Here is a 13,921-nt window from a genome sequence, read left to right on the forward strand (position 1 = left end):
TGCAGATCCATTATATAGAGAAAATATCCTGTTGCCCCAGAAAATGCCTGGGGAGACCCCATCAAAGACCCTTTGAATACCAGGTGGATATCGTCGAAGCAGCCGACCTCGCCGTCAGGCACATATGGCTGCTAATTATACACTAGCCAAGAAAAGGCAGAAGGCGGTAGGATTCATCCGCTGCTCCTCATGTCGAGAGGGGATCACTCGAATTTGCGAGGTGATCGAAGGTCCAATTGAGCTAGTAGATGGATACCGGTATTGGGTGGATATCGATAAGATCCATAACCCTGGAATATAGCCGGACCGAAAAATGAGCAGGAAGAGAAATTGCCGAGATTGACTGCCATGACGGCTCAGTCGGCTTGGAACATCACACTCGGTCGATGGCGAGCGGTCTCGACATTAGTCGCTGCCGTCTGGTGCAAGAGCACACTGGGGGAGGAGCCATGCATAGCAGTCGGGTCGCGAATGGCAGGATCTACACATGCTCAAGAATGCTTCAGCACTTCAGCCGTGCCTGCGTGGTGCCCCAGTATGCACGTGGTTGTTTTCAGCTAAGAAGTTAGGCCTGATCATTGCTTGGGTAGATGAACGTTTGCTGATCATGTACCAAGTCCCGATCACGATTTGCCAGAACCAAGATACGTCTCTTGAGGTAGAGCTTGCAGCGCCCTCAACATGTACGCACCCGCACCTGCTGGGCGCGCAAGTGATCGAACGCCTTTACTACGGCCTATGATTGCTACCATCCAACATCCTTCACATCGTCACCACAACCGGCGCAGGGGCCAGCGTCGCCCCATACCTCTATTCTCGATACTTTTCACTACATCCATCTTGGTAATCGTCTCATTCCTGGCATGGGACGTATCAACATACGGGCGCTGTCATGTCAAGCCTCTGTGTCGGGCTCTGTCTGGAAAGAGCGGTTTAGAACAGACTTGGTGGAGGAATCAAGGTCCCTACTCGCCCTTCAAACCTCTTGGTCCGGGAGGAGGAAATAAAGGTCTGCCGAAAGGGTGTGAGCTATCACAGGTCACTATAGTCAGTCTGTGGACCCATCATTGTCTACATGCCTGCTCGTAACTTGGACTTGGGCTAAAAGAAGAGATCCACTATAGCTACATCGACATGCTGCTCGGTATCCTACGGCCGGAGCTGGTCAATGCATCTTATCGGCCTTGAGGAAAATCGACAATAGAGAAGTCACAATGCCACGACGACATCCGGAGTTCTCTTTTCTGTTCAAAGAGGATCTCAAGTTGAAGGACTGGAGGTTTGATGAGTTGATGGATCAGGGTAGAAAACAGTAAGTAACGCCCAAGTGTCGGGGGCCAGAAGTCGGTGGTCACGCGCAGAACAGCTGATGAATGTCATGACGCAAATCAGGTCATGGCTCTCCGGTCGAGCGCTGAAACAACAGTATGGCCAGTTCCTGCGTCATGCCGCCGAAGGCATATTCACTAGGTCTTCCGGCGGTGGTAGGGTAGTTGAGACAGCTGGATACTGGCTTGAAGTGAGTATGCTTGCTATCATCCCTAGAGCTCGTCGCATAGCATCATTGAGCTGAACTGCTTACCATAAAGGGCTTCCGAGGCGATCGCTTCAAGCTCAAAGACTCATCGATACTACCTCAGGTCGACGTAGTGATCCCCGAGGGAGAAGTGAGTGAGCTAGCTGGAGAACGCGGTATCCAGGAATTATGATAGCTGACAACTGTTTTACTTGTATAGGAGTATAACAACACTCTTTCGGTTCACTCATGTCCTGCTTTCCAGAATCTCGACCCCAAGCCCAGCCAACTGAAATTCACAGACCTTTCGCCTCTTTTCGAGCCCGCACTGAATAGGCTGAACACTGTGCTCAGACCGCGGCCAGCGCTGGAGATGGATGATCTTGTCTGTCTAGCAGATATGTGCGGATACGACTCGCAAAGTCGCGGAGTCGATTGGCAAGAGTGGTCCAAGTGGTGTGGGATCTTCACCAAGGCAGAATGGGAAATTTTTGGACATGCAAAAGATCTGAAGAGGTGGTACGACCTAGGTGAAAATAGTCAATACGGACCGACGATGGGAGCGGGCTATGTGAATGAGCTCTTAGCTCGACTGACCGATTCCGAGGTCATCGATAATACGACCACGAACCATACCTTGGATGGGGACGAGAGAACTTTCCCAAGAGGAGGCAAACGTTTCTTTGTTGATTTTGGTCACGACAATGAGATGCTGGAAACAATCGCGGCTCTTGGATTGTTGCCTCAACATCGCCCGTTACCGACTACGTCTGTTCCGCCGAAGAGGACATACATCTTATCGAGGATTGTACCCTTCGGAGCGAGGATAGCGTTCGAGAGAGTTTCGTGCAAGATGGGCAATTGGGAACCTGATCCAGAAGCGGGGGAGAATGCCGATGAGCCAGATAGAGGCAATGATGGGAAAAGAGACTATATTAGGATCTTGATAAAGTGAGTTTGAGTTCAGCTTGAATATGTCACGACATTCTGCCCTATGATGCTGAAGCTGATTCTCGTCTTGATCAACCCAAACATAGTGACAAGATTGAATCAAGTAGTCATCCCTCATGCGAGTTCTCCGGATTAGCCAACTTTGGCCTATGCGAGTTAGACTCATTTGTCGATAGTCAGCTATTCTCGAGAGAGTTGGTAGACTGGTCTATATGCTATGAGAACGGTACTCAGACTGGATAATGCCTGTAACGAGACTGATGAATCCTCATCCTGCCATGTATATAGTATGTATACAATAATGATCAATGATAACGATGTATTGGTAATAAATCAGTTACAATGGGATGCAATGCAATGCAATGATATGGACTGATACAGATATGCTATGATTGGGTATCACGATGATGGTATAGATGGGGGATCGAAACGCCCAGTCTGTTGAACTCGTTTAAGTGTATCTTCGGCGGTATGTAAGAAGGATTCGGGCATTCCTGCTAGACGGGCTGCTTTCTGTTGAAATCGGTCATACACTGTCAGCAGAAGTTTTTCGGTAAACTCGTTGTTTCCAAGCTTACTATAGCATGGGACGAATGATTGATACCGGGTTTGAGCTTGTATGAATACGAGAAAGCGCCGTCCTGCAAAAGTCGATCAAGATATTTTGGGCTTAGCTTGACGTCTAGCCAGTCGAGACCTCGTCATATGCATTTACTCACGACTTCGTCCACGTCGGTGCACCAGTACTCTACCCCTTTCCTGCCCTTCCGACCTAATCGAGCTGCGCTCCTGCCTGCATTCCTCGTATCATCTTCGGTCTCGTCCTCATAGCCCAGCATCCGGCCCAGCTCGTGATAATGAGTCGCGAACATTGTTCTACAGCCTATATTGTCTAGTATATAGTTCAAGGTGGAGTAGGCGATTGACACACCCGCCTGAAGAGTGGTGCCTCGGCCAATTTCGTCCATTATGACCAATGATCTTGGTGTAGCGTGCTTCAGGATAGCCGCAGTTCTGCAAACATAGACACTCAGTAGCTGATATGGCATGTAACGACATCCAAATGTTGTAAGCTGACTCACTCCACCATCTCCAGCATGAAAGTACTCCTATCTCTCCAAAGATCATCCCTCGCCCCGATCCTGCTGAACACCTTATCGACTATCCCAATACGAGCTCTTCGAGCGGGGACGAAAGACCCGCTTTGTGCCAGAATAGCTATCACAGCGGTCTGGCGGAGCAAAGTCGACTTCCCGCCTTGATTCGGTCCTGTGATGACATGCAAGTGATTCGAAGGCGTCATGAGAGTATCGTTGGGCGTGAAGGTCCTGGAAGATTGCAACAATGAGGACTCGATCGATGGATGTCGGCCAGCTACGATATCCAGCTCCGACCTTCAGATGTTTTGGTGGCTCAGCTCACGATACCTTATTCATGCTATCAACAAGGGCAAGCCACTCACGAGGTATCTAATTGAGGTCTGACCCAGCCCATCTCCCGAGCATTCTGCGCGAAGCACATGGTCAAATCAAGCTCGTCGACCAATCCGGCATTGCGCTGAATCTTCTCGGCTTGCTCCGTTACTAGATTTCGCAATTCCCTCTCCGCACGCCTTTGAGCGATTGAGAGGGTTTCCATAGCGATTTCCGTCTTTGCACCCAGAGCGGACCAACCACTGTGAGCGAAATATACCGTTTTGCCGCTTGACCCACCAATCCTTTCTAACGATCTGGCTTTCTCCACTTTCGCAGCCTCGCTTGCGGTCATTTGAATATGATAGCCATATCTCAGACTCTTCACTAGGCTCAGTCGAGGTGTGTTGTATCTCTTGACCAGGTCGGCTTGTAATTTGTCTTTTTCTTTCTTCAGGTTGGCCAAGTCTGCGTGTAGCCGTTCGAGCTCCAGCGAAAAGCTAGGCAGAATCCACCATTGCCTATCTTCCTTCTCCTGTCTTTCCCTCTCAATTCGGTCCTTTTTCGTTTCCTTCGCTTCTTTGCTATCTGATTTGGAATCTTCTTCAGATACCATAGCTTCTCCCGGATCCTCCGTGCCATCTTCGATCTCCTCAGGGTTTGGGCTCCACATGATAGCATTCTCATCGATAGACGTCTCAATTCTCTCAGCGAGGTCGCCGATCGGCACGAAACCATTGACATAGTCCTCAAGGCGCTTTGCGCTGTGCGATGGTGCACCGACCTTCGCGTCTTGCTTTTCATACTTGAGCTCTTGCCCGATGCGTGCTAAAATACCCTCAACCGTTCTTATCCATACTCCAGCATCCCAAATATCTCGACTACTTCCTCTGGAGCTCTTAAAGCGTTGAATTATCCTCATCACATCTTCTACACCCCGTAGTGTATCCCTCAGCTCCTCGCGTAGGTCTTCTCGATCGAAGAGCGCTTGTACCAGGGCGAGCCTCGTTTTGATCATGTCTAGATCCGTAGAGGGGGAAGTCAAAGTACGGATTAACAACCTGTGTCCTGATTGAGTAACGGTTTTCGATATGACCGATAAAAGAGTACCGCGGCTAGATATAGGAGAGACGGTCTGCCTATCGCCCGTTGCGACTAATCCGCCCGGACGAAGGGCATGCCTGATCTCTAGAGCTTGTAAAGTAGCGGCATCGATTTGCATCTGACTTTCCGATAGTTGTCGACTTGGTTGAGCAAGAGTTGGCATCGATTCTCGAAGAGCATATTGTAAGTGATGTCGAAGTAGCGCTATGGCTACGTTCTCTGTTGTTCTAGGCCGATCAGTAATGTCGGATGGAAGTATATTCGTGGCCCATAGAGGCGGTGGGCGAAAAGGATCAGCGAAAGAGACGTGCACGCCAAGTACTTGTAGTAAGTTGAAAAGGTCGGCTATCGAAGACCCATTAATGAGATTCGGATTAGGAGGACTGGAGTTACTTTGCCAGGCAGATTGAAGGGATCTGTCAAGAACAACTTCGCGGGGAGTGATGCGGGCCAATTCATCTTCCATATTTGACATTGTCGTCTCCTTAGTGAAGAACTCCCCTGTCGAGGGGTCCGTGTATGCCAAGGAAATTTTGCTTGTTTTCTCTCCTGCCTCCTCCGTAACCTGGTTGTCCATAGCTATTGCAAGCAGATACCTCGATTCGTTCCCATCCATCCACCCCTCATCCACCATCGTACCAGGAGTGACGACTCTGTATACCCTTCTCTCCTTTGGTCCGGTGGCGGCAGTAATCTTCTTCCCGACATAGGCTATCGATCCTTCTTCGTCAAACTCTTCGACAATTACAACCGTGTGACCGAGCTCTTGTACCAAGATCTTCAGATATTTGTCCAGAGCAGCAACAGGGAAGCCGGCGAAAGGAAACTTCTTTTCCGTCTCGTTGTTTTTGCTTTTCAAGTTGGTCGATTTGGAATGCGATCCTGCATTGTGCACCTTATATGTCTTTTGCGCGAGCTTAATGTTGAGGATCGAGGAGAGTTGACGAGCGGGCTCAAAGTACGACTGTCCCACCGTATAGTCAGCTGAGCCAGTGTATAGAGCCCGTTCAACGATCAGACATACCTCGTAGAACTTGCCGACCCTTGTAAGCAGAATGCAATCTGGGAACCTTAGCCAATTGACATATACTTCTCTCGATAAAGGTGAATCAGGGATGATTCCAGCCGCGATAGCTGCATGCAGTTGAGAATGTTCTGCATCCGGCGTCAAGACAGAATCTTTCTCGTCCGTATTCATCGATGGAGCTGTTGAGCTCTTGTAAGCTGGTACGGCGATTGATGTAGCTTCCCTTTCGTTCCCTTGTCGCACTTCGACTTTTCACTCACCTTTGTGGTTTACATTGGTCGAAGCGAAGAGTCCAGCATCATCACTCCAAGCACCGAGAGGCGCTACCGGTCGACCTTTCACGTCCAGCTTATGCCTGGGAAGGTCTGCCGCGTTGAAGACCGTCTTCTTGCTCTTGGCATTCCCAGCGATGAGGCTTGATGAGAGCGATCTTCGATCTGGTGCTCGTTGAGCAAAGGGACCGGCTCTGGCCACGACCCTGCATTGGCGAAGTCGAGCCGAGTACATGATCAAGTATCATATTGACATGCTGTGATAAGTGAAAGCCAGCTAAGCTTCAAGTTATCTGGTGCTCTGGTGTAGATATTCGCATGTAGAGTTTGATAGCAGTGGATGACAAGAATGATCGGTCCAAGCGTTGCGAATGATCTCGGTATCAGGCACGCACCAAACAGGCTCCGAAGAGAACAGGATAGACAATGTTAAGGCGTCACTTTGCCAAATCACCTATCCTGTTCCCCTTTCATACATACGTAGATATACTGAATAGACAGAGATGATCGAATGATCATCGTTGGGGATCTCAGCTTCAACCTCGACGTCTCAAGTTCCATATCGCAACATCTGTCTCCCGATCCAGTACAACATCAACATGAATGGCTCGAGCAACAGTCACGCCTCGTCGTCCAGCTCGCCTTCTCGGACCAACATCGTATACATACCAGAAGCAGGATATGATGCTCAGCCACAGCCTGCATTCGACTACCACTCGCTAGACGGTCAAGATCCATCAATCTGTATAGATAATGGTCAGCTCATAGAACACATATCCCGTGTAATTTCACAGGCTGACATTGCAACTCTATAGGAGCTCATTCATGGCGAGCGGGATTCAGCTCGATGAATACCCCATATATCGACAGGCCAAACATTACAGCTCGATACAAGGAGAGGAAGTTCGGGAGGAATCTCCTATTGTTCGGACGAGATACGGAGGTAGATGCGAATTCAAGAAGTAATATAAGGTCGATGTTCGATGGGGATTTGTTGATACATTCAGATTTACTGGTGAGCCATGACTTTGCCCCACATTCCGCCAAGTCATTCATCATACCGACATGTTGAACAGGAATGTGCCTTGGACTTCACATTCTGCACATTGGGGATAGATAGTTCAAAGATAGAACAGCCAGTAGTGATGACAGAGCGGCTGGCGAATCCCTTATTCAGCCGAGCTAGTGAGTTAGCAAATTTGCTTCACTGAATTCGACAGGGGGCCAGACTGACTACGACACCTGTTCAGTGACTTCCGAACTCCTCTTCGAATTGTACAATGCTCCTTCAGTGACATTTGGCATAGACTCCTTGTTTGCCTTTTCCAGGCAAAAACACCAAGATGGGCTAGCCGTCAGTCTAGGTCATCAAGCTAGTACGGTGATACCTATATTGAACGGAAAGGGGATAATGAGTCGAGCAAAGAGGTCAGCTGGCAAAGTCATTGACCGATTGACCGATGATGCGAGAAGCTGATTCTGTCTCGACAGGATACCTTGGGGAGGAGCCAACGCATCTGAGTTGATGCTTAAATTAGCTCAACTGAAATACCCGTCTTTTCCAACGAAAGTCACCCCTTCACAAGCAACGGTGAGTCCGGACAGCCCATGTCCCAACAAGGTGCATAGGTCGTTAGCTCATTCCTCCTGGATAGTTCATGTTCCGCGAAACATGCTATTTCTCCACAGACTATGACGAAGATCTGCGATCTTTAGCAGATCCCGCAAAGCTGTCCGAGATGACTAAGGTCGTTCAGTTTCCGTTCACTGCGCCTGTAAGCTGTCTGAACAAAACCGCTTCTTGTGCCTCAGCTGATTCATGGAATGTGTCGCATCTTTGCAGGAGGTAAATGAGAAAACGGAGGCTGAATTGGCTGCGGCGGCTGAGAGGCGGAGGGAGCAAGGGAAGAGGCTGCAGGAGATGCAAGCCAGACAACGCGCTGAGAAGGTACGTCATTCGATTGATATGCTGTCAAAGGATGGAACTCACACATGTGACATTGTAGCTCGCCAAGAAGATGGCAGATCTGGAAGAACACAAATTGATCCAATCTGAAAGACCGCAATACAAGAAAGCAGAATTCATCGCTCGTCTACGTGAAATGACGGATTTCGACAACGAGGCTGATCTGGACGCATATATCAAGAGGACGGAAGCCGAAATCAGGAAGAAACAGCGTAAAGACTTAGGTATGGAGGAAGAACCGGAAGAAGAGCCTTCTTTCCCGCTTGTCGATCGACCTGATTCAGATCTGACCGAAGAGGAGATTAAGGAGAAGAGAAGGCAGAGGTTGATGAAGGCTGGATGGGAGGCGAGAGTCAGGGCGAGAGAAGAAAAGAAGAAAGAGCGCGCGAGGGTGGTAAGTAGTCCCACACCTTCCCGCTTGAATAGCACACTGATTCATCAGGATCTCGCCAATAGGAAGAGGAAAAGAGGTTGGAAGAGGAGGAAAGGACAACCAATCTATCAGGATGGTCACTGCGACTGAAGGAGGAACAAGAGGTAAAGCAATTCCGTTTCAAAGTCCTTCGTCGAATGAAAATAGCTGATATCGCTACTTCAGGCGGTTATCGCTCGTATACAAGAAAGAAAAAAGCGTAAAGCCCAATTAGGGGATAGGAAATCGGCGGCAGCTCAGAATAGGATGAAAAATATTGCAAGTCTAGCAGCGGAAGAGAAGTCGAGTACCAGCAAAAAGCGGAAGAAGGGAGAGGGTAAGTGACAGTTTTCTACTGAGGCTATGTGTGGATGCTGATCAAACTCTGCAGATGACGATGGCTTCGGAATGGATGATTCGGATTGGCATGTGTACCGAGAGATTGTGAGTTTCCGAAAATGTGGTATGCGCAGGAGCGATAGCACGCGGAGCTTACAGCGAATGCTAGGGCGGAGATGAGGAGTCGGAAGCCGAAGAAGACGATCAACAATTACTCGACTCATTAGAATCTAGATTATTGCAATATGATCCTTCATTCAACGAAGAACAAACGCTGGTAGGAAGGGCGGAAGCCAAGAACAAGCTCATCAACGCATTCGTGCGTGGAGGTTTACCGCCCGGGGAAAAGTTCGACTGCGAAGACATTCGATTAAATCATCAATTGCACTTGAATGTGGAGAGAATCAGAGTACCGGAAACATGGTTCCAGCCCTCCATGTGGGGGATCGATTCTGCTGGTCTGGGCGAAGTGGCTGGTTGGGTACTTGACGGCTTTGAAGAGGAAGAAAGGCGAAGATTGATGCAGGTGAATCAGCTGAATCCCCCGAAGGGTGAAGTGAACGATCAGCTGATCTACATCTATATTCCTAGTGCATCTTCATCACTGGAGGAGGAGCCAACATTCCGAATCTCATACCGAAGATGCGTAATGTCCTGACTCCGATCTTACCCTTCAGAGCACCGTTGAAGATCGTGTCGTCCCTAGATGGAGGAGACCCACGATTGGAAGCTTGGAAAGGGATGGCTGAGTGGAGTTCGACCGCCGAGGCTAAGGAAGCTAGAGTCACCCGAGCGGAGTATGAGGAATATGGCGGAGAATGGCTTAAAGAGCATAGGTGGGGAAATGTTCCTCCGTGAATTGCATTTGATACAGTGTAATGCATGATCACGATTACCACCAGCCTATATGTCATGCTACAGATGTTTAGATGCCAAGCAACACAGCAAGCCTACTTTTTCTCCTCTTCGCCCTTCTTTTCGGCATCCCCAGCCGTCGCGGCAGCAGCCTTCTCTTTACCGTACTGGGTGAGATACAGGAAAGCTATCATGCTTGGTAAAATCGAGAAAAGGACAACCCAGCCCATGTAATAGACGAAAGCTTCGGTACCATAAATTCTCCAAGGCGGTCTGGAGGAATCGTAATCGTTGTTTCTTCTCCAGGAAGAATGGTCTCCGCCTTGCCAATCGCCATGCCAATTCCCGTCACTGTTGCCATTGTTTCCGTTGTTGTAGTATTGTGTTCCATCAGTATCTGAGTTCGCATATGGTGATCTATCGGATTGATAATCAGCACAGGAAGCACAGATTTACTACATCAGTGCTGGATCGGTCGGGGTGGGGAGGGTGAGACTCACTTATGCGAAGTATTCCCCTCCATACCGTAGAAAGACTGGCTCATATACAGCACGACGATGAAACATTTGAAACACGCATTGGCAGCGACGTAGTATAACATGTTCGGGTGATTGGGTCCAGACATCAGACCGCCAGCATAGAAGGCTATTTAACAGACAAAAGGTGTTCCTTCAATTAGTCGAAGTCGAATGAAACAATATAACTCAACCTCATTGATTAGAAGAGGTAATGCAACAACGAACTTACCCTCAATCCATTTACCGCCCCAGGCGTTATATGAGCTCGCCCTCCACGCTGCGTCCGAAGCGATAGCTAATGTAGCCAAGATAACGATTGAAAGCTGATGATGTAGAACGTCAGGCGTAATCTGTCAATTGAGGAGATGAGGGATGGGTGAAACGTGAACCCACCTGATAAAGGATCATCCAGATTGCTGAGCCCATATGTTTCGGTGCGTTCGTCCAATCGACATATCCGACTCCGTCTCCACCTTGATATTCCCTAGAGGCTATCATGTAGCATAAGCAGCATCAGCAATAATCGACAATGGCACATGCTCAGAAGCAAGACCTGTGAAATGCTCACGATAGTTGTGTCCATACTGAGCCACGTAATTGTGGAAATCAGCCACTATGATGACTGTAATGCAGTGGCTTTAGCATTCCTCCGTAAAGAGTAAGCGAGTGAATGGAAGATGGTCCACGCACTGAATTCAGCTACAATCAGAATAAGCAGAGCCAATATACCGACTATGTTGAAAAGGAAACAAATCCATATCCAGATCGTGGGGAAGGTTTCTTTGCCCAACCAAGGTTTCTTGTCGTCTGCCATGCTGATGTTGGTCTATGGCGGTCGGTGACTGATGAGCTCTCTTCGGCAGGGATAGGGCTTATTTGTGTTGCGACTAAGAAGTGAGCGTTGTGAACGATTTTGAGGGAAGAGTGGGATGAAGTAGGATAAGTGAGTAGATTGATCAGGCTCAAAGAAGATTTCCGTTAAGATGCGATTTCTTATAGCTTCCAAAGATCGCATCTCTACACCGCATTAGATTCTGGATCATCATTATGACGTCGACGGATAGTGAACTCTTTTGGCACTATTGCACAAGGCATCTCTTCCTTCCAGATGCAGCTGAGTGCGAATAGCTCTCAGAGGCTGACATTGAATTTTCTAGATATATGACGAGGTACGGATATCTTCCTTTGCACCCTTCGTTTCATCGTATCTGTGCCAGTAGGCAAAGGTAGTATTTTGTCTCAAGGCTGCTTGTTTCAGGGTTAGTAAGTCCGATCAAAGGTAAAAGATATGCATACAATGTCTGAAATCCCATACTGATCTACCCTTCTATCGGTCCAACTAATGACAAGCTAGACCTTTACTATTTCCACCAGCCAATACAGACCTACACGTCAATACAGCATTGAGAGATGCAGTTAGCGCGGAAAGAGGCAGACCAAAAGGACGGGGAGGAACGAGAAAGCTCACCCCACATCGATTTCAGCCTCGTACATCACATGCCCCAAGAAGGCTCCTACGATGATCGACATGAAAAGGTATGTATTATAGGTCATAGCCACCAGCATCAGCTAGACCAGACATCCTTTCATCAGCTTGAGTTGCAAATATCAGGAAGATGAAATAGAATGGTGACGTGAAGTGTAGCTCACCCAGAATGAAAGGCCTACTGAGATAGCATACAGCGCAGCTCTGGTCAAACGTGTAGAGAGGGATAAACGGGTTCTGAAGGCAGACAACAATCAGCTTGTCATTCCAAAGCGGAACCCTCACGCAAAGTGCAAGAGTGTAGCAGGTGCGCGAAGAGAGGATGCGGTGAAGGTGCGAAGGGGCTGAGGAGGAGAAGGCAGAATGGGCGCGGCGCGGCGGGTACAAGACGGAAAGAGGGGAGAGGAGAAATGGGCAGAGCGAGAGCATGGGCGAAGGGCGAAGGATAGAGGGGGAGAGGGAAGGAGTCGAGGCCGAGAAGGAGAGAAGAAGCGAACGAGCGAGAGGCGAGGGGCTTCGCACTCACACTCCAGCCTTTGCAAGTGCACCACCTTCAACAGCGCTATACCCACTTTGCGCTGGCGGTATACTACTTTCTCGTCTCACCCCATTGGGATGAACACTTTCCCTTCGATTTGGTGCAGATGTCTGGTATAACGAAAGAGCGATTCTGCGATCAAAGGTCTTTATTGAATGCAGGAGCGTGGAGTAGCCGAAAGATATTGCTATGACTGCGATACTATGAGAGATTGGTCAGCTGGGTAGACTTGGAATGTCGGGAATTACACGGTCAACTCACCAAGACAGAGCCATTGTCATCGGTCCTGAGATATGCCATGACTGGAACACTACACATGTATCCGCTATTTGATTGTTCCAGAGCATGTTCATCTGTGCCAGAGATTATGTCAATTAGCCGACTTCATACGAGGGGCTGAGAAGCTGTGCGATGAGATCTGAGTCGGATCGGGTGAGACGCACCGAGCAAGCTGGCATATCATGGTCCATTCCAGGCATCGAGTGTCCGCCATGTTCCGAATGATCCCCGTGATTCATCTTGCAGGTCTTGAGGTGATGGTATGGTCAAGTCAATACTGAGATGGATGTATGCAAAGACGATTGAATGCATGCACGCTGACCGGCGGTCGGTTATGCGATGTGATGTGATATATCCTTTCGGATGGTCCGAACACGATCAAACAGGCTGTTACTTGATTGGTGGAGGTAACTTACTCGAGGGGTTAAATCTAAAACACTCGCAGCGTTCAAATCAACCAGGTTTCTTCTCACTACTTATTCTCAACGTTTGATCTCATCTCGTCTTATATAATCTTAAAGCGAGAGCATTTGAAATCGAGTCCAACGCAGGGAGGAGCGAGCTATCTGATTGTCGCAATTGGCTAGTACCCAGCGCACACATATGTAAGTGTTATGCATGATCATACATAGCAGAGGTGCACTCACAGCGCAAAGATCCATTCGAAAACTGGCTATGGATCATCGAAATATGCAATGTATGCATCGAAAATCCGAGATGCAATGGAAAGTTTCTGTGGAGAGGTGACTTTGCTGTGCATGCATCGCCCCGAATCGGTGGTAGCGACAACGATGGACGACGCGTCGTGAATAGCAGTGTCGATGGCGAAGTGAGACATATCCTGTGGAGAGGGGTGAGGTGAGGTGTAGACGGAGACGGAACGACGCGAGACTGACACAATACCAGGTCCGACCGACGATGAACTGAAAAAAGAGATGTTTGTTTACAGGTAACTTTCTTTTAACATCTTGGTTGTAGATCGCCGCTCTTACTTGGAACTCGGAGGGATTAGGGGGATCGGCCCCTCACGCCCTCGCCCGACGAATCCAAGAAGCCAACTGCGGAACCTATACGATGTACACAATCCTTCGCTATCAAGTCTGCTTCTCGTCAACTTGAAGCATCATCAGGTTGTATCATGAACGGCAGAGGGAGGACAGACCCGACTCTCTCTGTGACTTGCGTCACGGTTGGGAATTGGCCCGACCAGCGTACCATTCCGAACACCCAGCAGAAACGGCGATCT

The 13,921-nt window shown here is 48.8% G+C and overlaps 5 protein-coding genes across 5 annotated transcripts; 2 read left to right on the plus strand and 3 right to left on the minus strand.

Annotated features, from left to right (window-relative positions):
- Positions 1–681: 681 nt before the first annotated feature.
- On the plus strand, positions 682–2,710 carry I303_100615 (uncharacterized protein; the record flags this gene model as incomplete). Its single annotated transcript, XM_018403989.1, has 6 exons — positions 682–1,047; positions 1,125–1,312; positions 1,393–1,519; positions 1,590–1,667; positions 1,737–2,467; positions 2,554–2,710. 6 exons carry the CDS (start codon positions 682–684, stop codon positions 2,708–2,710), a joined length of 1,647 nt encoding a protein of 548 aa, XP_018266643.1.
- Positions 2,711–2,866: 156 nt separating this feature from the next.
- On the minus strand, positions 2,867–6,517 carry I303_100616 (uncharacterized protein; the record flags this gene model as incomplete). Its single annotated transcript, XM_018403990.1, has 8 exons — positions 2,867–2,980; positions 3,046–3,108; positions 3,187–3,481; positions 3,550–3,861; positions 3,930–5,821; positions 5,879–5,947; positions 6,008–6,207; positions 6,271–6,517. The coding sequence occupies 8 exons, from the start codon at positions 6,515–6,517 to the stop codon at positions 2,867–2,869; spliced, it is 3,192 nt and encodes a 1,063-aa protein (XP_018266644.1).
- Positions 6,518–6,881: 364 nt separating this feature from the next.
- On the plus strand, positions 6,882–9,857 carry I303_100617 (uncharacterized protein; the record flags this gene model as incomplete). The annotated part of the gene is made up of 13 exons (XM_018403991.1): positions 6,882–7,038; positions 7,098–7,297; positions 7,359–7,467; positions 7,533–7,710; positions 7,774–7,873; positions 7,938–8,057; positions 8,126–8,230; positions 8,289–8,642; positions 8,705–8,785; positions 8,847–8,997; positions 9,052–9,104; positions 9,169–9,525; positions 9,591–9,857. 13 exons carry the CDS (start codon positions 6,882–6,884, stop codon positions 9,855–9,857), a joined length of 2,232 nt encoding a protein of 743 aa, XP_018266645.1.
- A 92-nt stretch (positions 9,858–9,949) lies between these two features.
- Positions 9,950–11,186, minus strand: I303_100618 (uncharacterized protein; the record flags this gene model as incomplete). Its single annotated transcript, XM_018403992.1, has 6 exons — positions 9,950–10,271; positions 10,355–10,499; positions 10,602–10,695; positions 10,766–10,863; positions 10,941–10,994; positions 11,063–11,186. The coding sequence occupies 6 exons, from the start codon at positions 11,184–11,186 to the stop codon at positions 9,950–9,952; spliced, it is 837 nt and encodes a 278-aa protein (XP_018266646.1).
- Positions 11,187–11,711: 525 nt separating this feature from the next.
- On the minus strand, positions 11,712–12,914 carry I303_100619 (uncharacterized protein; the record flags this gene model as incomplete). Its single annotated transcript, XM_018403993.1, has 6 exons — positions 11,712–11,757; positions 11,841–11,941; positions 12,023–12,095; positions 12,385–12,597; positions 12,658–12,749; positions 12,840–12,914. The coding sequence occupies 6 exons, from the start codon at positions 12,912–12,914 to the stop codon at positions 11,712–11,714; spliced, it is 600 nt and encodes a 199-aa protein (XP_018266647.1).
- Positions 12,915–13,921: the final 1,007 nt, after the last annotated feature.

Source organism: Kwoniella dejecticola, chromosome 1 (genome assembly GCF_000512565.2).
Source record: "Kwoniella dejecticola CBS 10117 chromosome 1, complete sequence".
NCBI classification, from domain to species: Eukaryota; Fungi; Basidiomycota; class Tremellomycetes; order Tremellales; family Cryptococcaceae; genus Kwoniella; species Kwoniella dejecticola.